The sequence below is a fragment of the Rhinolophus hipposideros genome, assembly GCF_964194185.1.
Source record: "Rhinolophus hipposideros genome assembly, chromosome: 17".
Taxonomy (NCBI): domain Eukaryota; kingdom Metazoa; phylum Chordata; class Mammalia; order Chiroptera; family Rhinolophidae; genus Rhinolophus; species Rhinolophus hipposideros.
The window spans coordinates 13962222-13985174 of NC_138063.1; the positions used below are offsets into that span (position 1 = coordinate 13962222).

Genomic DNA, 22953 nt, shown 5'->3' on the forward strand with positions numbered 1-22953 from the left:
CTATTTTTTTCTTTTTTCTTTTTTTAAATCACAGTTACCAAAAGAAACAGTGAATAATTTATTACATACGCTATAATAACATTACTCTAAACACTATTATCTATGAGGTATATCTGAGAAAATTCGGTAAGGAATTGCGCGGTCTGCATTGCCAACATGCCCAGGTTCATATTAAAGCTTTGGAACCGTGAAGAACTAGAAAAGGGAGAAGGATGGGGGAGCAGAAGAAGAGACACAGAGAAAGAACCTTTGGTATTAGTACAAATCTTGTTCTTTGCAGGGTTGCATTGCAAAGCACCACAGTACAATAAGCCCACCAATTTACTGTATGGAGGCCCAGTTGAAGCTGAGGTATTCACAGGAAGGATTAAAAAAAGCACAGAGAGGTCCAGACTGGCTAAATCGTTGCTTTGGTTCAAGCAAGGCACTCGTCCCGTGGTTATGTCACACTTTGCAAGTGAAGCATGAGGCTGAGGGGGGATTGCTGAGGAGGCGTCTGCCAATTGGGGATGTTTTCTGTGTTCAGGCTGCCATTGCTTTTTTTAGGTTCCCTCTGGTCGGGGCCTGGTGGTAGGAAGGCGGGGGAAGGTGGTATTTGCTTATAGGAGAGCACTCTGCTCTCAGTGATCAGATCTTCTTTGGTGTCTCCCAGGTAGTCTGAGAATTCTATTTCCAGTAGGAATGGGGGAAGAAAATTAATACAACTTGCTGTTTGGAAGGAAGGCCTTACAAGCTTGCCATGTGTAGGGGGAAGATGGAGCTTTGAGCTTGTTTCGACAGGAGAGAACTTTCACATATGTCAGTACAGTGCTTGGACACTACAGAAGGGGGATAAGTGTTTCCTAAAGTCTATCAGTCTCTCTTCTAAATTCCTCTGCTAGCTACACTCTGTTGAGGCATGGAGCAGATGTGTTGATTGGTCTTTCCCTTTCCTAGCTCCTTTGTTTGAATATGGTCTCTTTAAAAGCTCCAGGATAACTATATCATGTGAAAAGCAAAATACTAGCACTCGACTGAAGAGCTGTACAGACTAGAGGTTGGAGCTTTGCATGTGTCTAAAACCCATTTGGTTAAAAGCTGAGGATGATTCATTAGCTACCATACAAATCACTCTGATGAATGGATCTTAATAGTGATTTAATCATTTAATGAAATCAAAAGAAGACCAACTAATTTCATGACTAAGAAGGGAAGAGAGAAGCAACTGTCAGTAATCACTTCTTAAACTGGCTTGTCTACTCTTCCAAAATTTTGGGGGTCATCTTTTGTTTACAGTGAACAATCCTTTAGCACCCAATGATGTAAGGCTTAATCTTCTTTCATAAATACAGACTAGGCCTAGAAACAAAATATAAACACCTACAAGTCAAGAGGAAAAGGAAAAAGCTGAACACCTTAAATGTCACATGTGCAAACAGTGATCAAATTCCCTTTCTCTGATAAATACCGACCTAAAAATATCCATAATAATTAAACTCAACAGACCAAGAACGAACTTTCTCTTCTCACTGAATGGAAAGTGTATGTGTGAACACACACACACACACACACACACACACACACACACACACACACACACATTACATTTTGTAATGGGAAGTGTCAACAGTGACCACACTGCACCAATGTGTACTTCCAGGGCAAAATCCTCTCTGAGCCTTCATGTATGTCAAGGCTGGCCACCTTTACAAGCAACTGGCCATATGTGGCTTTCTGCTGCGGGTCTAACTTGTCACTGAAATGCCTGTGATTATTTTTACCGACTGAAAATGTTAAGCGATAAGCCCCAGGCCCTAGTCATTGCGAAAGGGTTGCCACCTTCCTCTTTGCCAACCCATGGCCCCTGTCATGCAGAGGGAATGCTGAGCAATGGGTATAGCATTGGAACAGGAGACAGCAGGCCTGTCTGGGCTTTGCCTCTACGTAGCTATTCATCTCAGACAACTGTTTCACTCCTCCACACCTCTGCAGGTTGGACTAAATGATTTCTAAGCCCCCTTCCAGCTCTGTGATTAGATTTTCAGTGATCAGATTTTCTATGGCCCAGTAATTGGAAATATTTACTGTGATATCTCCAAAGCGGGGACAAGGTCATGGCTAGAACAGAAGGCCACTTCCAACCAGTCTTCTTCACCCATTGGGAATTGGAATGTAAGGAATCCAATTACAGCAGCATATGAACTTGCATCCTGAACATGTGGAGACAGCGAATAAATGAGAGAAACACAGAAAATATCCCTTTCCAAATTAGCAGCCGCCATCGCATAGATCATTCTTTCTTTGGGGTATCTGAGCTGTGGCTGTACATACCATATGTCAGAGAGAATAGTTAAAATTATAAAAGAGCATAAGCAAAATGCAGACCGCACAGAGAAAGAAATCTTTGGTATCTTTGGTGTCATCAACACGATTAAAATTACAAATGGAAAAAGTCAGTGAGGTAGCCTTCTTTGGTTCTCACTAGAAATAGAAAGTTTTTCCTTTTTTTTTCTTTTTTTTCTGCTTTTTTTTTCTTCCTTTTTTGTTGTTTTACACACACAGAGTTCATTCTTGGAAGCAGCTAGTGTAAGGGTTTCTCTCTTTTTGCTGTTATGATTTTTTTTTTTAAATGTATTTTTCCAGTTTCTGTATAGAAGCCCCGAAATCCAGGCTGGTGAAGCAGGGTCTCGGCTTATAATTTCTGAATGCACAGGTTCAAGTTGAAAGTCATTGCTTGTCCACAAACATTGCTCTGTTGTTCTGACAGCAAACAAACTGCAGTGCTCTCTGTTGTTTTAAATAAAACACATAAACTATACAGTGCACCTTTCGCGGGTGCTGAATAAGTTAAATAAATAAGTTACATTATGAAGGCTCCGTGGGCCCCAATAATTAAAAGGTGAAGTTCGCCAGGTACCAGGTGGGGGTGCGAACTTAAATAATTTAATAATTGTTATTTAAACTACTTTCAAAGTTAATTCAAGAAGGAAACATACCTCAATTTTTTTTTTCCTGTAACTTGTATTTCTTCCCTGTCTGTAACAGAATTTCACTGCTTTATAAAGCAAACGAATTTTCAAGAGAATTCTAAAAGTGATTTCGCATCTCTGATGCACCATTGGGCTAGATTTTGACAAATAAGCACAAGGAGTAAAACGGAACTAAGGGAGGATGATTACATAATTATCAAAAGCCTATACATTTCTGTGCTAGAAACTAAATAAATTACTTTCATGGTACTTAGCTTGTTGGGTCATAACCCAAAGAGACGAGAAAAAAAAAAGCTTTCTTTGACTGTCTTCATTTTTTGATGGATAAAATGTACAACCTCTCTCGAGAGTCTAAATTAAGGTAAGAGCAGGAAATAATAACCTCTAACACTGTCTCTGTTCAGAAAGACCATTTAAGTGACAAGCATGAAAACAAAATCACCACTCCCTCTCTCTAGCTAGGTAGCCCCCACAATACCATGTCACCATTGTCTCAACCCTGGAATCCAGAGCCCACTTTTTCCCTATGAGTTTGCGCTTTGTTTTGCTATTTTTTTCCTTCTTTGTTTTTTTTCTTTGTTTTTTTCTTTTTTTTTTTTTTTGTCCCTTTTCAGGTCTTTGGGTTTAGCTTCAGTTATGAGAGGTCCAGAATAAAGCTATTCAACCGAAGTCATCAAGCATATGTATCATTCGTACACAGATGATTAAATCACATCCAAGGTTTCTTGAAAGTTGAATTTATCTTGGATGTGCCCAAATGAAAGTAATTCTAAGTGCACAAAGAAGATGCTGGGATACTATTTTTGTTTTCTTGCACTTTAGCTTTCAATGTTACAATAAATAATGAAAACATTGTACATTGCAGAAGTACCATATACATGTGAAATGATCATTTAAAATTTATTTATTGTAACAGATGACAGTATATATGTATGGAGAAGTCTGTGCTCATGTGTCTGTGCACAGTCTAGACACGCGTGGGTAATGTGTGTTGTTATAAGGACATCTATGAGAATACATGTTGTATCTAAATCTGTACACGTCCAAGCTGACAGACTGTATAAGCTTTAGGCAAACTTATCTACCAAGGTTTATGCGATCTGAAATGCCTGCTGCTAAAGATGGAGCCAAGGGGGAGACTTCCATGGATGAACAAACCTGTAGCAATGTGTTTTTGTCCTATACATATTTTCTCTACTAAAAAGCTATCAGCTGGTTAATTCCAGTCAACCAAAATAAAAACCCTGTAAGGAAAGCTTGGGCTCTAGTTTTAACTTGCCTCAGACTGTCAGCGTCATTTTGGTATCTGAGAACAATGAGCATTTCCGATCCCTGTGAGATGCGTGCAACAACAGTCCATCAGCCTCAATTATAAGCTTTGTATCTACCTATGTGAAGCCCTACATTATTTTAATAATTATTTTTTGTATTTTATAACGCCTGCAGAGACTTTTTAAAACAAATAAACCCTTCCTGCCCCCTGCCCTTAAAAAGAAACAAATCATGAATAGAAAGTAGGCACTGGGACATCCATATTTAAAGCCAATGTAATTAACTTATGAGATTTATACAACAAATTCAGATGCCCCTTCTGCCTTTAGCAAGGATTTTGTAGTCTTATTTGATAACTAGAACCTCCTGCTGTTTTAGAGGTGACTTGGTCTGAAAGGTACAAAACTATTCATGTATCCAGTGTCGCAGGTAAATATTAGAAAGTTATAGGTACCAGCTTCTCCATCTACCACTTCCCACTCACTCTCCCTGGTGAAACTCGCAAGTCTGAATCACACAGCAGCAGCAACAACAACAAAAAATCAGCTCTGATCTGTTAGAAATTGTGACAATTATTTTCACAGTACTTGTGTCTGGGCCTTGGGGTTAACCTGGACCACAGGCATCATCTCTTTTTCTCTCCTTTTTCACAGAGTCCGTTATTATTCAACACCATTATAACCCAGCCTATTCATTTTATATTTTTAAAAACTCCTACTATGCAACTTCCTGAAAATTAGAGTTCAAAGATATATTGTCATCACACTGGGTTAATAGTAATTGCACAGACACTTTTATAACTATACCAGCATTTTCAAAAGTGAGGGAGGATCCCCCCTGTATAACTTTTTTATAAATCTGTTCAACTTTAATTTATTGGCACTAATAGATGGACACTGAGCATAGATAAGGTAAAATGGTTGATCATATAAAAGGTATTTATATTTGGCTTACAAAAATGCATACATACATATATATGTGTGTGTGTGTGTGTGTGTGTGTGTGTGTGTGTATCAGATTTACCTTCCTAATTTTTAGTTTATCTTTGCTAGAAATGAAAATTAATTGGAATTTCCTAAACCCACAATGGCCAAGAGCCTGCAGGAAAAGAGATGCTGCAGAGGCAACGCTTTAATCTCTCCAGAAACAGCATCAAGCTGGGTCCTTCACTACTCATTCTTGCCTGTATCTTCAAGTGGTACACCCGATACATTACATTTTGGAAGAGCCTCTAATATGGGGGCTGAGTTTTTATTGTTGTTGCTGTTTTCCTTTAAAAAAAAAAAAGATATTGACTCTTTAAAAAAAATTCCTGGAATGAAAGAATTATATCTCTAGTACCAAAATCACATTGAAAACAAACGTAAAGCAAACTTATTTACCTAAAGGAAAAAGAAAAGTAGTTTTCCACTCAATAGCCTTTGGATTTCTGTTGCCTCAAGAATGTGAATTTGGGTTCAGAACTGTGCCTTCACACTAACCCTTCTGTTGCCGATAGCTGAGGCAGTCTGGAATTTTTCTTGGATTGAGGAAATGGATCCTAAACCAAGACCAAATGGTTATTTTCTCTGAAATTATTAAATGAAAATAAGTTTTAAAAATGCGTGAGGAAACTCATGGATCAAGTTCCATAACCTTTCAATTTGCAGGGTTTTTTTTTTCTTTCAGATTTTTGACAAATTGACATTCTATAGGGCTTTACATTTTGATACATAAATATAGAGATACACACATGTATTTATGTATGTATACAATTTTTTAAAAGCAAGCATTTCTCTCTGATATGACATTATCTGGAACGAGACATTTGTCAAAAGTCCTTAGAAAGAAGTTCTTGCTTACATTAGGACATCTTCCTCAGGTCACCAAGAGACCGAGGGCATATGTGACTACACTTGGTTTGACCAGTGTTGAAATCTCAGGCCACAAAGGCAGCCTCTTCTTGGTTTAGACATCTTCAGAGGATGCCAGAGACCCAAGTGCTGAGATTAGCATGCCAAAGAATCACTAATCAAACCAAGCAGGCCGGGTTCCTCAGCCTACTCTTGATAAGAACAACCATTTCCACAAGTCACAAGTCACAGGGATTCATTTGGAAATACACAAGTTGAAATTCAATTCATCTTTATCAACCCATACGGAGCGTTCCCTTTCTGAAATATGCTTTTTTTTTTTTTTTTCGGTCATTTGACAAAGGAGACATGGAATATGAGAAAGAGACACAGGGAAGGCAAGGAACATTCCCAGGTAGGATGAATTACAAAAGCCATGGAGAGTCACATTCTTTCATAGTTCCATGGCTACTGCCCCTGCGAAGGGAGACCCATATGGTGGGAGCAAGGAGGCGGGACGATGGACAATGGGGTTCTTGAGACAGGACTCTGGGATCCTCCCCAAACCCTGCTTTGTGTTTTCTCTTTAGGACCAAGGACCCCATCTTCCCCCAACTAACACCACTGCCTCAACCCAGTGCCAGTTGTGTTGCACACAGGCTTGTCTGTGTGTGTTGGTAATTACCACCCCGAGGAAACCTGATCAACCCATTGTAACGGGACTTGGACTTCCCCCGTGAGAAGTCCCTTTGTTGGCTCTACTGATTGAGGAGGATCTGAAACACCCTGCTCGGAGAGGGAAGCTCCTGGAGAAGATACCTGGGCTGGCCTCATCTCCAGAACTGGCGGAGGGCACCACTGAGCCTTCCCAACAGTTCTAGAAGATGAGCACCCCACTGGGCAGGTCTGGTGGATGGACCTCAACTCATCACATTGATCATGGCTGAGGCATAGATAGCAGATGACTCAAAAGACAAATAAAACTCATTTGCACCATGGATCCATTTATCAACAGCTTAAACGTTGAAATACTTGAACTTGACTTTTAACCTTTTCCAGGAATTTTTATAGAAATCTGAATACTCCAAATCATCCACAGTGGCAAATGAACTTTGGGATGGCATGAGAAATGAGCAAAATCCTGAACTGAATACTTAATAAACGAAGCACGTGATAAAAAACAAGACATGTATTTGGACAGCAGTAATTCTGGGTTATCACCAAGTTGAATCTATATATGTGTTCATATTATCATATATATATATATCTTTCTTTAGAAATGCAACTTTGCAGCTGAATTTTAAAAAGCTAATAGAAAAGTAGAAACTGGCAATTATTTTCACATGTCGCCTCCCCACCCCCAAAAGAAGCCCTGTTAGGATGTAGCGATCATATGAAGGCGAGGCAATTCCTCTACAAACTCTTTGGTTCTGTGGCTCGGGCGAGGACGTGTCATTAAGACCCCTAACCCTGACCCTCACTCCCCTTCCCTCCCTTGATGATGAGACTGAACATAGAAGGAACCAAGTCTGAGGGATAAGCAAAGAACATTCAAGTGATAATATTATTCCCACACTCTGGCGCAGAGAGAAGAGAATCGTTCAGTATCCCAACATCTTAAACTTGGAGTCCATGGGATCTTTTGAGAGATTCCATGTTGGGGTAGAAAGCCATAAAACAAAATGAAAGGGAAACAATAAAATCAAATAAATGACCCTTTCCTTCTGTTGCTCAGAAACAAAATTGATTACCTTTACACAGATCAATGGCGCTATTAGTATTTTAGCCAGGCAAGAGGAGATAATGAACTGAAACAAAAGGTGTGAGAAAATCCTCATCTTTGGTATTGTAGCTGTTGAGGTTTCTGTTGCTCTGTTCCGTGTTCTTTTGAAAAACTGCATAGGCACAAATTAAAGACAATCTTCAACTTTAAGATTACCGTGTGAGTTGTCAAATGAAGCAGCAGCCACGGAGGTTTTTCTTTATTTCAATTCTTGTCTCAACCCTTTCTTTAAAATCTGCTTCCAAAAAATGTCCCCAGAGGTCTATTAGAACACAGTGTGTCTCGATGTTTGTTTGTTTTTTTTGGTTTTGTTTTTGTTTTTTTTCTGGCGTGCTTCCTTCTTGTTGGTGGTGATTTTCACTGATTTACGTGTTTACCTATTTATTCATCTTAATGGGACAGTTCTGTTTGTTGCAGAAGTAGGTGCAGAAAAAGTTTCTTTGGTTTCGATTAAGTAATTCATAAAAAAGTCAGTCTCAAAGGTCTGTCAAGAATCATTGCAGCGTTTGCCTTGCTTTGAACACCCCCATGATGCCCACCTGGGGCCATTCACTGGTAAATATGCACATAGTGACCGTTGCAATCTCCCCGAGTTCTGTGGGTGCTCTCCCGCTTGCTGTGGGAAGGTGACAGCCAGGAACCAGAGCTGGCATGGCAAAGCCACTCCCTGGGTGGCGTGGCTAACGTCCTTGGCGTAGCCGGTCCGCTCAGCCTGATGGTGAGCCAAATGCAAGAGCTGAATGCCATTCGGAGTTGCAGAGGTTTTCTGATTTCTAAAAGTAATCACAGTATTTTTAGGCTAGAAAATGGCAAGTAATAAATGTCTTTGGTTTGCAGTATTCTGCTTCTTTGGTGTGCTGTGTTTTCTCCAGTTTTATTCAGCTGTTTTGCTAGGATGACTCAACAATGGAACTAGATGACAGTCGTGATAACATGTACGGCGGTTTGAATTACTTTTTTCTTGCTAGAAAACACTGAAAATGTCCCTACCAATGGGATGGACGAGAGAACAACCCAAATTTGAAAGAGTGAGAATGAATTACCTGGTGGTCAGAATGCACAATAGGAGGAACCAGGTGACTAACAACCAAGAAGGATACATTAGTGATCTAAAAAAATCTAGATCTTTTAAAATGCTGCATTTGCTCCATGTACCGTAACAGTTAAATTGGCCTCCTGAGTGTGCGTCTGCATTATGTACAAACAGAATTTGTAGCAAACTGCAAAATGTGCTTGAAGCCATATTCCCAACGTTTCCCTAATGACTTCACAATTGGCATCTTGAATATCCAGATGCAGTGAATCCAGAACCTTCCTTGCTTCTCTGCTTATCTTCGTTGTGCTTGATACTTTGAGCTCAAGTGAACTGATTTGTGGTTTTGATGGATCCAAGACCAAGTGAGATTTGCAGGAGGTAAGGAAAAGAAAATTGTAAACTGGATCAACTTAAAGCGTTTTAAACCATTCAATGAAAAGATGCCTGAGTTGAAAAAACAGGTCCTTGGATTTTTTTTTTTTTTAACTTCCATATTTAAAACTTGTGCTCAGTAATTATCAATCTGATTTTTTTTTTTAATGTTATCACTGTGAACTTTGGTGTACTGTGGTGTGATGAGGCTAAGCATTTGGAAAGCAAACGAGGTCATTCTGGTTGCTAGATTCTCATCTCATTGTAGCATTTTCGGAGCCCAAACTCAGGCCAAATTCCCACTTATTTGTGGGAGCTCTGACTGCAAGAGGTTGATAGGACTTGAATTGGGACTGTTGGCGTTTTCAGCAATCCTGAGCTTGGCTGACGCCACCCTGAAATGAACTTGCTCCAGGAAGGCCCCATGTGAGTTTATGGGGTGCTTAGCAGGCTCAGAGGACAATGTCCGGTTCAAAGAGATTCCTTTTCAGCTTGCACTTGGACTCCATAGCCATTAAAAACAAAACAAAACAAAACAAGAACACCTGGCCTATGATTACAGCTAGAATAGAAGTTTCTTTTCAAGAGAATTGTGCTTTCAAATCACCAGTGAAGGGCCCCGGCTAAGAATCCGGTGTCTTTTTCCTTTGTGTTTTCTTTTGGTATCGGTTGTCCTCATTGGAGGTGACTTTGTGCCCAGCTGAGAGTCCTCCCATCATGCTTTGGTACAAGTGCTGGAGGTGGATGAAGAGCCCGCTGTGCTCAGGTCGTCCTGCCACTTCTCCAGGCTGCGGCGTCGGGCGTTCATGAAGAAGTTGCTGACGGTCGTGAGCTCCAGGCCCAGCTGCTGGGAAATGGTGATCTGCATCTCTTTAGATGGGCGTTTGTTCTCCTTGAAGATGGCGAAGAGGGTTCGGCGTTGGAGGTCGGTGAACACCAGACGGGATTTCTTCTGGGAATTGTTCCTGTCTTTGTTTGGTTCTTGCTCTTTGCGCTTGCACGCTGGAAGGGAAAGAGAAGGAGAGTCAGTATTTGCACCTGAGAAGGTGATCCATTGAAAACATCGACAAAGTCATACAAGGGGATGTAAACCGTTAAACTTTATTGTGCAAATTGCCCAGCTGTCAATAACCAGCCTTCCCAGTTCATCTCCAGGTGATGGAAGGCATCAGTTAGTGGGGGAAGGGAGGAAGGAGAAAATAGCAGGGCTGTTTGACAGTCTGGTTTGGAATCAATTGCTTTCTCTTTCACCCCAATCCCCACACCCCAGCATGCTGAAAATTCTTTATCTCTGAAATCAGGTGCTGTGAAGGGAGTGATGACTCCAGGACCCCAGGGAAAGCCCAGTTAGGCAGTTCCTCTTTCATAGTCACTATCTAGAATTGTTTACAGCTGAGCTGAAATTACTTTCTGGAGTCAAACTTAAAAGTGTGTAATTTTTCAAAATCAAAGCTTCTTCCCATGTGTCTCAAAAAAATTGTTAACAGAATGAAATTAGAAGTGACAGAATGATGGTATCATCCTGACCTAAATCCCCTTCTTCCAGACTTTTGGAAAATTAAGCCAAAAAAAAAAAAAAAAGAAAACAAAACAAAAAAACCTAAACAAACCAGGCAGGGAAAGACTACGATAATATTGGTTTAGCCAATTCTAATTTGGCCAATCTGAAGTGAAGCCAGAACAAGAAGACCAGGGCTGAGCGTGGTGGTAGAACCCAAAGTTACAATGACAGGACCTTAGGGTCCAAGATACAGCAATTAGTACATGCAGAGTCTCTGATTTAGCAGATGTGTCTCCACATCTGGAGTGGCGTATGCAGCCAGGACATTAATTTATGTGTCACTACCTCTGCCTTACCGGACAAGTTCTGGAAGGCAGGGATCAGGTCTACTGTACTACTCCCGCCTTGCTCTTTCGGGGACAGGAACATAAATGAATGCCTGAAACGCTGATGACAAGTGTTGTCTTGACGGTTTCAGGAATGGACACTTCGCAGACAGATTTGGTCTCAGCAAAGTGACTTGTGAGGGTGAAACAACACAGCACATACAAATCACCAATTTCAGCCTGAGAACACGTGTTAAGAATTACTGGAAAGAAATCCCAGCTCACCCAGGGGTGTCATGCAGCCTTAGCAGAGCTAATCTGGGAAAGGCAGGGAGCTGAGGCCTGGCATCGAGTACTCTCCCCCCAAAGCAGATCCTACTGGACACTTTGGCCCCAAATTAAGAATGTCTTCGTACTGGACTGTCGTTCCCCCAAGGCTAGCAGTGTGGGGTGCCTGGATGCTTTTCTGTACTTCTCAAAGTCCTGGTTTGCGAGTGTCGCTTCTGAGCCCGGGTATTTCCTGCCCATTGCGCTCTGAGGGAGTATCGTGCGGCAGCCAGTCAGTCTTGTCTCTCCTCCAGTTTCAGGATCAGGGGAACAGCTTTCACACTGATGGGTCTTAGGGTTTTAACGTAGGGACCAACGCTCATAGAAAAGATACTCTGGAAACGGAACTCTGAACTACCCCACCCCCACCGCGCGTGCCACGCACACACCTAACTGGCCATCCTCTCAGGCGGGTGCTGTCTGCCATAAAGGAATTCCTCCTGAGATAAATGAAAAGTGACAACACTTTGCTAAACTCTTCCTGACTTCTCCTTCTTTAATTTTGAAAAATAAAAGTAATCCTATTGCCTTTGAATTTTAAACACACACACACACACACACACACACACACACACACACACACACACACACACACACTTTTTCCCCCCTTAAAACCTGTTCTCCTGGGAGGTGTGGACTTCTCAGATAAGACATGTTCCCCTGCAGTGGGAACTCAGGAAGGGCTGAGACAGCTGACAGGTACCCTTCTCTCACAGGTGTTTCCCAATGACGATTTCTTCTTTGTTCATCCATGCAAGGACCTTAGGTTTTGTTGGCTGATGCATGTTCACCATAACCTTACTCTCATACGTATTCTCTCTCACCCTATCTCAAGTCTTTCACAACAGTGCTTCTCATCTTTAAGGTGCACAGGGGTCCCCTGGCAAGATGGCTCAAATGCAGAGTCTGATGCAGTCAGCCTGGGCCGGGGCCTGAGAACCTGCATTTCTCACATGCTCCCAGGTGATGCTGCTGGTCCACAGGCTTCAAGCAGCTACCTGAGTTCTGAAATCTCAGGGGAGCTGAGCTTTTCGTCAAACGGAAAGCTCTGGAGCCCAGACACGCCAGAATTTAAATCCAGCTCCTTCCCCTTGGAACCTCCACAAATTACTTAATCTCTCGGTGGCTGTCTTTCTCACCGAATAAAGGAAATAAGGCTGCTCACCTCTGCGGAGGCCTAAATGAGGAATGCTCCCTTCCCTCCTCCCTCTCATTGGAGCACCCTGAGGTAGAAAAGCAGGCAGGATTTTCATGTTAAAATAAATGGAGCTTCAGAGGGACAAGGGATTGACTTGAGCTCACATTCCAAGGGGCAAGAATCCAGTCCTTCTCTCCATCTTTCTCTACAGAAAGGGTGCCCACATGCTGGACACATTTGAGGGGATCTGCGTGCAGGGCAGTCTCTAGAGCCCCACTGCTAGGAATCCTGATTTGCACCGTGTGGGACAGGGTTCCAGAACCTGTGCTTTTACAAAGCTCCCCAAGCCCTTTGAGACATGGGAGCCAGTATGCTTGACTGCACTGCCACTCCAGGTCCCCAGACCTGCCTTAACCTCGTGGGACACCTGGTACCAAGCCCTCACCTGGAGGATTCTGAATAAACAGTGGTGTATAGTAGTCTCCTGAGAACAAAATCTGGGTAAACATTACATCTGTTTACATTAGCTAAGGTCCTCTGTCAATTCGTGCTCCTTCGGATTAATGTTCGGATGAACCATACAGTCCTCAGTTTTCACACCAGTGCTGATTATTCTCCAAATGGCGCGTTACTTATGCTTTGACTAGGGTGTTTAGACAGTGTTGGTGCAGGTCCACATTGGCCTGTCAGACTATATTTGGAGATGACAGTGGAGTGTATGGGGATTATACATGCACATACGTATATACACATACGTATACACACAGATACATATTTAAGGGAAAACTGTGAAAGGCTTAACGTTCAGCAAACTGCAGAGAAAGAACACATTAGCAGATCCTGTGTCTACCTTCCCGACAGCCTCCCAACGCCACCAGATTCCACACCAGCAAATGCCAAGCTGTAGCCCCTGGTCTGCAAATATACAAGTCCAAGCAATGATGCAGTAGGTCCTGAAACTGCCCTGTCCTTACAGCTGGCGGTGCCACCCCATGGTTCTTTTGTTTCTTTTTTCTGTGTGCTATAAAGGCGCTTATTTCTTCGCACGTTTCAAAAAGTCAGGTGTGCACGCCACCCCCGACCATTACAGAAATAACAAACAACACTAACAGCATTCACCCCCCCCCCCCCAGATCTTACAAAAGCACTTGGTCAGGAGTTCAAGCACATTCAAAGCAAGAGGGAGAACACCTGCTTTGAAAGTTTGAGACTGATCAAACGATGTCTGGAAGCTCAGATGAGGTTGTGAACCTCAGTTTCTCAGATCCAAGGTGTGAGGCCAGCTATCCACCCCCACATGTACAATCAGAGTGTAAATGGTTTGGGTATTTAAATATCACACCCTACAGTCAAATACCCATGTCTAAGTTGCTAGGAAAATGCCAAGTAGTTCCCTACCACCCAGGAGTGACCGGTGTTTATCAGTGGTGGTGATGGACCCAGTCTCTGCCGGGTTCCAGCTCCTTCAGGTAGATTCTGCCCCTGGAAAGTGTGAGGTCCCTTGATCTGCTTCGTCTCCTCCCTCTTGGAGGAGAAATACCGGAGGGCACCCTGTCTGGGTTGTTGTGTGTATTGTGTGACGGGGGTAAGAATGCAGATGTAAGAAGCCCTCAGCTACTCCAGCCCTCTGCTCTTCTCCGGGACAAGTGTCCCTGTGTGACCTATGGGGGTGGGGGGGGTCATTTGTAATTTAAAGACCGTGAGAGATACGATGAGGCTATGTGCCCAGGCTATAGTGCCTTTTTTCTCCTTTTTAAGGCAAGAGCAACCTCGACTCGGATTGGGGGTGTTGGCGTCTCCTGTGGACCAGCACCTGAGACTGGCAGGTACACACAGATACAGGCATCTGTGATTAAAACAAGGGGTCAGTCAGTCACTACCCTGGCAAGCAAGTTTTTCAAACCGCTGGGTTACCAGGGTGAAAGAATTCGAGGGAAGCTGTCAAGGCACAAGCCCTCCCTGAGATCTTGAGATGCCAACTCACCCAGGCAGCCACCATGTTTTTCTCCCTCAGAGGGTCAGAAACAGGACAAAGAAAGGACGTGCCACTCCCTGTAGCTGATCTTTCTGAACCAGAACCGAGAGAACAACTTCTCTCCACAGCTGACCCTTTCTCCCTGCCTCCAACCCCAGTTCCCTACACAGGCAGGCTGCTCCTGGGCACCCCCAGAAACCCAGGTGTCCTCAGGTACCCAGAGCAACTGGCCACAGCTGTCAAGTAACCCGCATTCAGGCAGCAGGAGGGCCTGTGGTCAGGTATGTGGCAAGGTTATAAAGCCGGGTGACTCACCTCAGAAGGGATGGATTCAAAGGCAGGGGAGACAGGATGAAGGACAGCTCCAGAAAATGGAGCCAAATATTAAGGAAGCCACAAAAAGCCATGCATCACCCTTTGCTTTCCTTTCACTCACGGGTGGGGAGAGGCCTTGGTGCCGACCGCAAAGGTCAGTGACCATGTAGCCTCCCTGACAAAAGACTGGCTTTCAGGAACCACTCAGTTTCCTTCCTGTGACAAAGGTTTTTTGGTATTTGCATGCTAAGGGTTGGAAGCCAGACGGTGGGGAGGGGAAAGAAGGGCAGAGTGGTAGGGAGAAGCAAAGTGGGGGGCAGGCATGGGGTCACCACCTGTCTGCTGCCTGCCTTGTTTTCCCCTTTGGTCTTCCTGGGGGGGGGGGCTGTGCCTCGACACAGATGGAGTGAGCTCAGTGCTGTGTGTGTGTATGTAGGGGAAGGCAGACACAGGCTGGGGGTCGTGCTGTATCTAGTGAGGCAGACACAGGCTGCGGGTCGTGCTGAAACCACCTCATCTTGCCCTGGTCCCACAGGTGCTGTGTTGTGGCGTCAGCTTTTCAAGGCACCTGTGTACCTTTTACCTCCCATAACTGGATCCTCGTTACTGCGTCATAGAACCTTAGGGGTCTGGGGCTGTCGGTTTTCACGTGGGGAGCTGAAGTCAAGGTCTAGATACCCATCAGAACTTGCTACTATATCTTTGAGAAGCAGGTGGGGCAGAGATGGAGATTCCCTCTTTACAGGGTGAATGTTCAGTGGCTTGTTTAGGGTGCCATGACTAGCATCAGAGCTGGGACGTAGGCCTGGAAACCCCTTCCCAGCCCTCCTCGGTCCTGGGGAAACCGTGAAGAGGGACCCAACCCTGGGTCCTTGGTCCTCCATGCTCTGGAGCTGAAATTCCCCACAGTACTGGGATTTTGCTCCATGAATTCAGGTCCCTGTGAAACAACCTTGTCAGGATTGGGCTGGAACATTCCCATTCGTTTTGGGGGAGTTCAGCCCAATGATATGCTATAGAATTATTAGTATTGGAAGGGTCCTTCAGGCTCCCACACATCAGCCTCAACTGACAGAAAAGAAAAATGTCTCACGGAAATGCATTATAATCCTAAGGCTTGAAGCAGAAGATGTTGTCGTTTTATTTTTCTTGAGATAACTAATGAAGAAGACTGCAATAGATGAGGGCAGGGCAGTTCCCATCCGACCTCAGTTCAAAGCCCAGCTCTGTTAGCCACTTGCTGTGTGATCTGGGTTTGATTGCTGTGCCTCTCTGGGCCTCCCTGTGCCTTTCTTTGCCCAGTGGTGACTGGACCGGAAATGATCTCCCATGTCCTTTCCATGTCCTTTGTGACGGATATGCCTTCCGTGGTTCTTTCCTCCTTGACTTATTTTTCCAAACCAACGCAAACATGTTTTTCTCGGTGACACCCTCTCTCATCTCTCCTCCAGTGGTCAGAAGAATTATGGGAATCATAGGCAGTTACCTGCAAACTTTTACTATACACAATCCATTCTGCTTCTGAAGCCCCATATTGGGCAGGAGCCACTTTCAGAGATACTTTTCCACCGACATAGTGGAGCATGGAATCGAGAATTTCTCTTCCCTCCCAAAGGACAAGCTTCCGGGTCAGGGGAAAGGCGCTATGAACCTCAGGGACCACCTGGCAGGGGTCCTAGTGGGCAGAGTAGATTATGTGCGGCTGAAAGGCGGTCTGAGCAGGCACCCAGCGCATCAGCAGCAGGGCAAGCATGGTCTGAGCTGGTCTCCAGGGTCATTCTTTGGCTTGTCCTCTCACCTCTCATCTTTTAGGTTTGATTTTTAAGCTCCCGCCTCTCCTGTTTCCTCTCAATTTGTTTCTTTCTCATGAGCGTTCTGGCCCATCCCAGTCCTCCAGGAATCCAGCAGCCCTTTCCATCTCTGCCAGACACTCCTTTCCCTTCTCTTCCCTTCTCCCAGCCTCCCACTCTGCCCTTCCCCCACACATCCCACATCATTTCCTGTGTAGCCCAGGTTAGCGCTCCTTTACTTCTGCCAGTCAGGGTGAATAAGCAGAGGCTTGGCAAGAAGGGAGCAGAGGGAACAGGCTTTCAGGAAGCAGGTGCCCCCAAGGGGGCAAAGCAGTCCCCCAGAGGAAACCCAGGCAGACTAATTGCAAAACTGGCCCCAAGTCTCCCCCTCCCAATGTCTATACCCCCTGCAACGTGACTCCGCAGCTCCTCCCAGTACAAGGTGGAGTTTGTTCGTCTCTCCCGTGGATCTGGGTCTGGCCTGGTGAGTCTCTTTAGCCAACCCAATGTGGCAGAAGTGACAGTGTGGCAGTTCTCGAGGTCTGAGTCCAGAACTCAAAAAGCCGTGTGCTTTCACACTCTGGAACTCTGCCTGGCCACCACTGCAGGTGCAGGAGTGAGCCCAGCTGAGACCACCTGAGCTGTGACCTGGATTGGCAGTCACCTCGCTGAACCACAGACTCCTGAGCAAAAATAAATGTTCGTGGTTTTATGCCACCGGTTTTGTGGTTCTGTGTTCTGAGGCATTATTGCAGCGATAGGTAACTGATAAAGAAGCCAGCCTTTGCTTTCTACTCAGGGGATGAGTCAATGCAGGGTAAGAAGCCTCAGCTTGACATCGAGGCCTGGTTTCCAATTTCATGTTGGCTACTTATCAGCTGTATGACCTTGAGCCTCAGTTTCCTCTTCTATAAAATGGGGATACTAATGCCCACCACTGTGGACATCAAGAGGCTAGCTGTAACGCTTGGCACACAGTAGGTGTTCAGTAAATGCAAATATCTGTTCTTTCACTGAGAGAGAAGGAAAAAGATGAGGTTAAGAATTCATTTGAAATGATTTTCCAATACTTCCTCAATGGTATCTGAATATCCCAGAGTTCTAATGGCAGATAAAAGGTTAAAGATTTTTGTTTCGGTCATGAAGTTGTCTCCTAGCTGATTCCCAGCCTCACAGAGAGGTAAGACGGTAATGCATTTTTACATACTTGTCAGAGATCCTCATAGGCTTTGGACCACTGGTGTTTCCCAACATCACTAATTTATGTCTAAATACATTCTACAGATGATGGGTATTGTTAGCCCCTAATAAATAATGCACACGTGTTCTATTCTCCTTGCATTCAGTAAATACTTTCCCTGAATAGTTCAGTGTGATTTTGCCAGGGCACAGGGTGGGTGTGGGGAAAGAAGTCAGTGGGGTGTGTGTTTGTCAGCACTGAGACTCGACCTCCGAGTATATGGGTTTGGAAACTATACCTTAGGAGCATCATTCCCATCGTTCAGCCAGAGGGCCTGAAGCTGCCCTCTTCCAAGGGCTTGTGTGAGGGGAGAGAGTGACCCTCTCCAGCAAGGGGGGCACACACACAGCGGCTGGAATTATGTTGGAAAAGCAATTACAAAAGTTTAAGTTCCTATGAGTACCTCCAGCCTTGTTCTAAGAAACCTATGGGGTTTCGAGGTAAGAAGAGAAATACATCCCCTTTACTTGCCTGCTCTGCAGAGGTGGCTCTTGGTACTGACAGAATAGCAAGCCCACCGGAGAAGTGATGGGGTCCAGGAGGGCACCCCCTTCCTCTGGAACAAATTGGCACATTCAAGAGCTTTTAAAAGAAAAGCAGAATCCCTTGCATTCAAATAGGGAGGCAAGAATGGAAGAGTTATATATTCTGATAGTATATATTTAATATTCAGGAAGCCATCAATGACGATAAATCTTAGCAATGCAGGCTTCTCAGGCTGGCAAGGGGATGGGTGCTAGCACACTGTGACAGGGGACATGGAGAGGAGGGTTCTGACACGAGACTTGGGGCTCAGGCTCTAAGCATGTCCATTGGCCATTGAGGGCCAGTGGGTGCCAGGCGCACTGATCACCCACCTGGGAGGCGGAATTCTTGATGAAGGGGGAGGGGCTGCAAGGGACAGAATCTTTTCTAATCCTTATTTGATTATCTTGTGCTCTCTAAAATTTGGAAACTGTAAAGAGGTCTGTTAGATGCTTTGCAGTTTTCCCTGCTTCTCCGTGATTCCTGACTTTATTACTGAAGGCCACCTTGATCCAGAACACCACGGAGCCAGTGCCGTGAACTTGGCCCCTGAGAACTAAACTCTACCTTCACTCTTGTTTCTCCAAATGGCTGAGTCAGATAGGAAACTTAATGGCTTTGTCTCCAAGTTGGGAGCTGGCTTTCCTCACAGAACAGATGCCAATCCACTCAGGCAGTGGAGCCAGAGACTTCCAGACCCACGTCCATTTGGGAGGCCAAGAACAGAGACAGAGAAGAGGCACCGTGCAAATGGACTTGGAGCCATTCTTGGTGGTTGGGGTTTCACGTCTCCTTTCACTCCCTTCTAACTGCGAGTGCAGGCAAAGCCCTGGCGAGACAAACCACTAAGCCATTTGGCAAAGTATCCTGGACAGCCCCCTGGAAGGCACTCAGGTGGAACAACCTAGGTGCCAGTGAGAGAGCTGCTGTCCGGCTGATTATGCTTCTGGGTGGGGGCTGTGGGGGCAGGAAGGAGAAAGGAGAGAGGGAAAGGAATTAGAAGGGTCGAGAGAGTAGGAGCCAGGCACATGAGAGCAGATGCACATACCCTTCATTCTGGAGACTCTGGAAGGGGTTCATGTGCAAAGTACAGAGACGCAGACGCCTAGAAGGCTTGGTTTATAACCCCCCCTCAACTCCCTCGAATTGAGGGAGCCACGCCTTGGGCTTCACTTCTGACGTGGGGCAAACTTCTGCCCATCTGGGTTTCCCCGCAGGACCCTCTTCCTCTCATTTGGAAAACACGAATGATAAACGATAAACCTTTGCTCTTCCCCTGCCCCTGCCTTCCCCTGGGTGTTGGAAGGGTTAAGCAGCTTGGTCATGGCAAGGGTTACAGCAACTCCCCGATGTCCGTTTAATACCAAATGAAAGACACCCAGCCACCATTCTTAGTTGCAGTGCCCCGAAGATGTTCTCTGAAGAAAACAAGTTTTATATCTTGTCCTATTTTTACCTTCAATAGAAAGTCACTAAAGTTACTTAGGAAATGGGGGGGGGGGGTCCTTGGAGGTTTTCCAACTTGTTTATGCAGAGAAAGGAACTGGAAAAGGCCGAGGGTGGCCCCAGAGGGCACATCTGCCAGAGGACAGTGCCAGACCTCGGTATGTCATTGCCCGGCCCTCCTCCAGCTCTCCCTCCCTGGCAGGTTCTGTCCTTGAGCAGATGGGGCTTCTACCTCTGCCTCCCTTTCAGCAGAAACTCTAAGAGCAAAAGGGAAGCCCCAAGGGACAGGTGTCTAAGAGCAGATGTTTCAGGCCAGCTGGTAAAACTGAGTCCTAGAATGGCAGGACTTTAGAGACTGTTTGGTCCAATCCTCTATTTTAGCTATAAGGAGCCTGAGGCTCCCAGATGTAATACAATTTGCCCAACACTGACTGCAGCTAATCAGTGCCACAGCCCTGAGAACCCAGATTCCCTCACTTCTAATCCAGTGGGGCTTTTATTTCCCACTTGGCTATTAGCATAAATCTTTTGGGGCTTTCGGCCTTTGAAATCACAGTTCCTGGTCATCTGTTCTGCCTTTGAAGAGGTGGTGGCACAGACAGATCTTTAGTTCTGTTATACAGCTGCCTTCCTGCAAGCTACCCAGGAAGTCGTGAGATGATAAAACAAGTATTTAACTCTGGATAGAAACATCTGGCTTAAAATGGCTAAGAGAACCTAGTACAGCTTCTAACTCTCCACTGAAGTCATCTCAAAGACCTAGAATAAAAGATGAAACTCACCAAACTGAAAACTAGGACTACAGTCAACCTGTATGGCTGCCCTTTTGAGGAATTTCAACCTAAACACAAGGCCAACGGAACTGGATTGAAAAATAACACCTGGATTGAAAAAAAATCACCTGAGTCCTCTAAGCTGTTCAGAAATTCAAATTAAGCAGCTATCACTTAACTTGATAGGTGATGCCTTTTGAAATAGCCAGAGTGCTGTCCACCCTTCTTCTCCACCTACCGGAACTCCCAGAAAACAACTGGACAAAAAGGCAGAGGGGGTGTGTGTGGAACAGGGACACCAGCAGTGGTGGGTCACACCCTGGGAGATGGAGTTTCTCAAGAGTGCTCGGGGTGAGCGTCGGGATAAGAGGAGGTTTTGGTGTGTGGCATGTTGGGGATTGATGCACGTGCCCCATTTAAGCAGTCTGTCAGCAACCTGGGAGTGGACACACGAGATGAGTCCATGTGGGTCCAGCAGGGCCAAATTACAAGAAAGCTGGTGAGACATTAGGAGCTGGGTTAGGTGTATCAATTGGCAATTTAGTGCAGGGCTGAGAGGATGGGTGCACTAACATCCAGAATGAAGGTCGTGAGGAAAACACAACCTTTCTACGGACCACATCAGACTTAAGTTAGTCTTTCTCATTTGAGAATGAATAAACAGGACAAAAGGAAACAGAAGAAAAATAACGGAAAACAAAAAAGACCATCATCTGACACCAGAGGAAATGCATCTGAAACTATCTTACAAAAACTTAAAGAACTTTACGGTGGCCAAGACATGGAAACAACCAAAATGTCCTTCGATTGATGAATGGATAAAGAAGTTGTGGTACATATACACAATGGAATACTATTTGGCATTAAGGAAAGATGATATAGGAGCATTTGTGACAACATGGATGGATCTTGAGAGTATAATGCTAAGTGAAATAAGTCAGACAGAAAAAGCAGAGAACCCTATGATTTCACTGATATGTGGTACATAAACCAAAAACAACAAAAGAACAAGACAAACAAATGAGAAACAAAAACTCATAGACACAGACAGTAATTTAGTGGTTACCAGAGGGTAAGGGGGTGGGGGATGGGAGATGACGGTAAGGGGGATCAAATATATGGTGATGGAAGGAGAACTGACTCTGGGTGGTGAACACACAGTGGGATTTATAGATGATGTAATACAGAATTGTACACCTGAAATCTATGTAAATTTACTAACAACTGTCACCCCAATAAATTTAATTAAAAAGAAAAAAAAACTAAAGAACACTTTAGAGAATCATTTGGCATCTCTACATGACACAAAAAGAGATGACTTCTATGAAACAGGAACAGAAAATGAAGAATTATAGTCGTGCCTTTTATACCACACTGGATTAAATAAACTTGTCAAAAGTAAAACAACAGCAAAAAACTCCCAAAGAAGAAAATAGAACTCTATAAGTAATAGTGTATAATTAAAACAAAAACAAAAAAAAAACACAGTAAGATAAGAGAAAGATGAAAAAACTTGCAGGAAAATGAGAACTAAATAACATTGGAGGAAATTAAGAGCAAAACGTAACACTGCAGTTGTCCTGCTAGAATTTATGCAATTCAGATGGTCTTTCCTGTAGGAAGGCATTGTCAGGTATATAATGATTCAAAAAGTATATCTATATACTCTTTATGAAAAGAAAAATAACTGAAGACACGCTCCAGTTTACCTGTAATACAATTAAAATTAAAAGCTCAAGAATGTGATATTGTCTGAAAAAAGGATTGGCCAACAGCCCTACGTGGCTAACCTCATCCCAAAGATCAAAGGCACGTCACTGCACTCACAGTGAATCTGCAGGAAAGTACAAGGGTCAGTGCCTCCTTCTGAAACAGAAGCTCAGTGATGTTTAAATACAAAGAATTCCATTATTCATGTTTCTTCATGATGTGAACAACATTGTTTGACAAAAAGAAATTCTTCGGAAAAAGTAGCTCCCTCTTGCAGAGTTTCACACGAGATTCACAAGTCCAGTCAAACAGATGAAAAACAAAACAAAACAACGATGTCTGCCAACCCATAGAAGGAACTATTTCAAAGTGTTCAGTTTCAGGTGAGGCTTGAAAGGACCACTACTATTCAATATCATGCTGGAAAAGGAGTCAGTGCAATAAAATAAGAAGAAACAAATGCTCATTATTTGATAGGAACTGTTTTAAGTGTATTGACTCATTTAATTTTTACAGTCAACCTATGAAGTGGTTTACAGTCAATTAAGAAAATTACTTAAGGTTACATAATAAGGAATGAAGCTGGGATTCAAACTCAGGTAGTCTGTTTCCAGACTCCTTAC

The 22953-nt window shown here is 44.1% G+C and overlaps 1 protein-coding gene across 1 annotated transcript in view; it reads right to left on the reverse strand.

Moving 5' to 3' along the window:
* Window positions 1–9921: 9921 nt before the first annotated feature.
* The window catches only part of ONECUT2 (one cut homeobox 2), a gene marked incomplete at its 5' end in the record, with an annotated part of 38989 nt that continues 25957 nt past the window's right edge, over window positions 9922–22953 (reverse strand). The window contains one exon of the mRNA XM_081078308.1: window positions 9922–10266. Within this exon, the coding sequence (XP_080934434.1) occupies window positions 9980–10266 (287 nt within the window). The 3' untranslated portion in view covers window positions 9922–9979. The remainder of the gene's footprint in view (window positions 10267–22953) is intronic.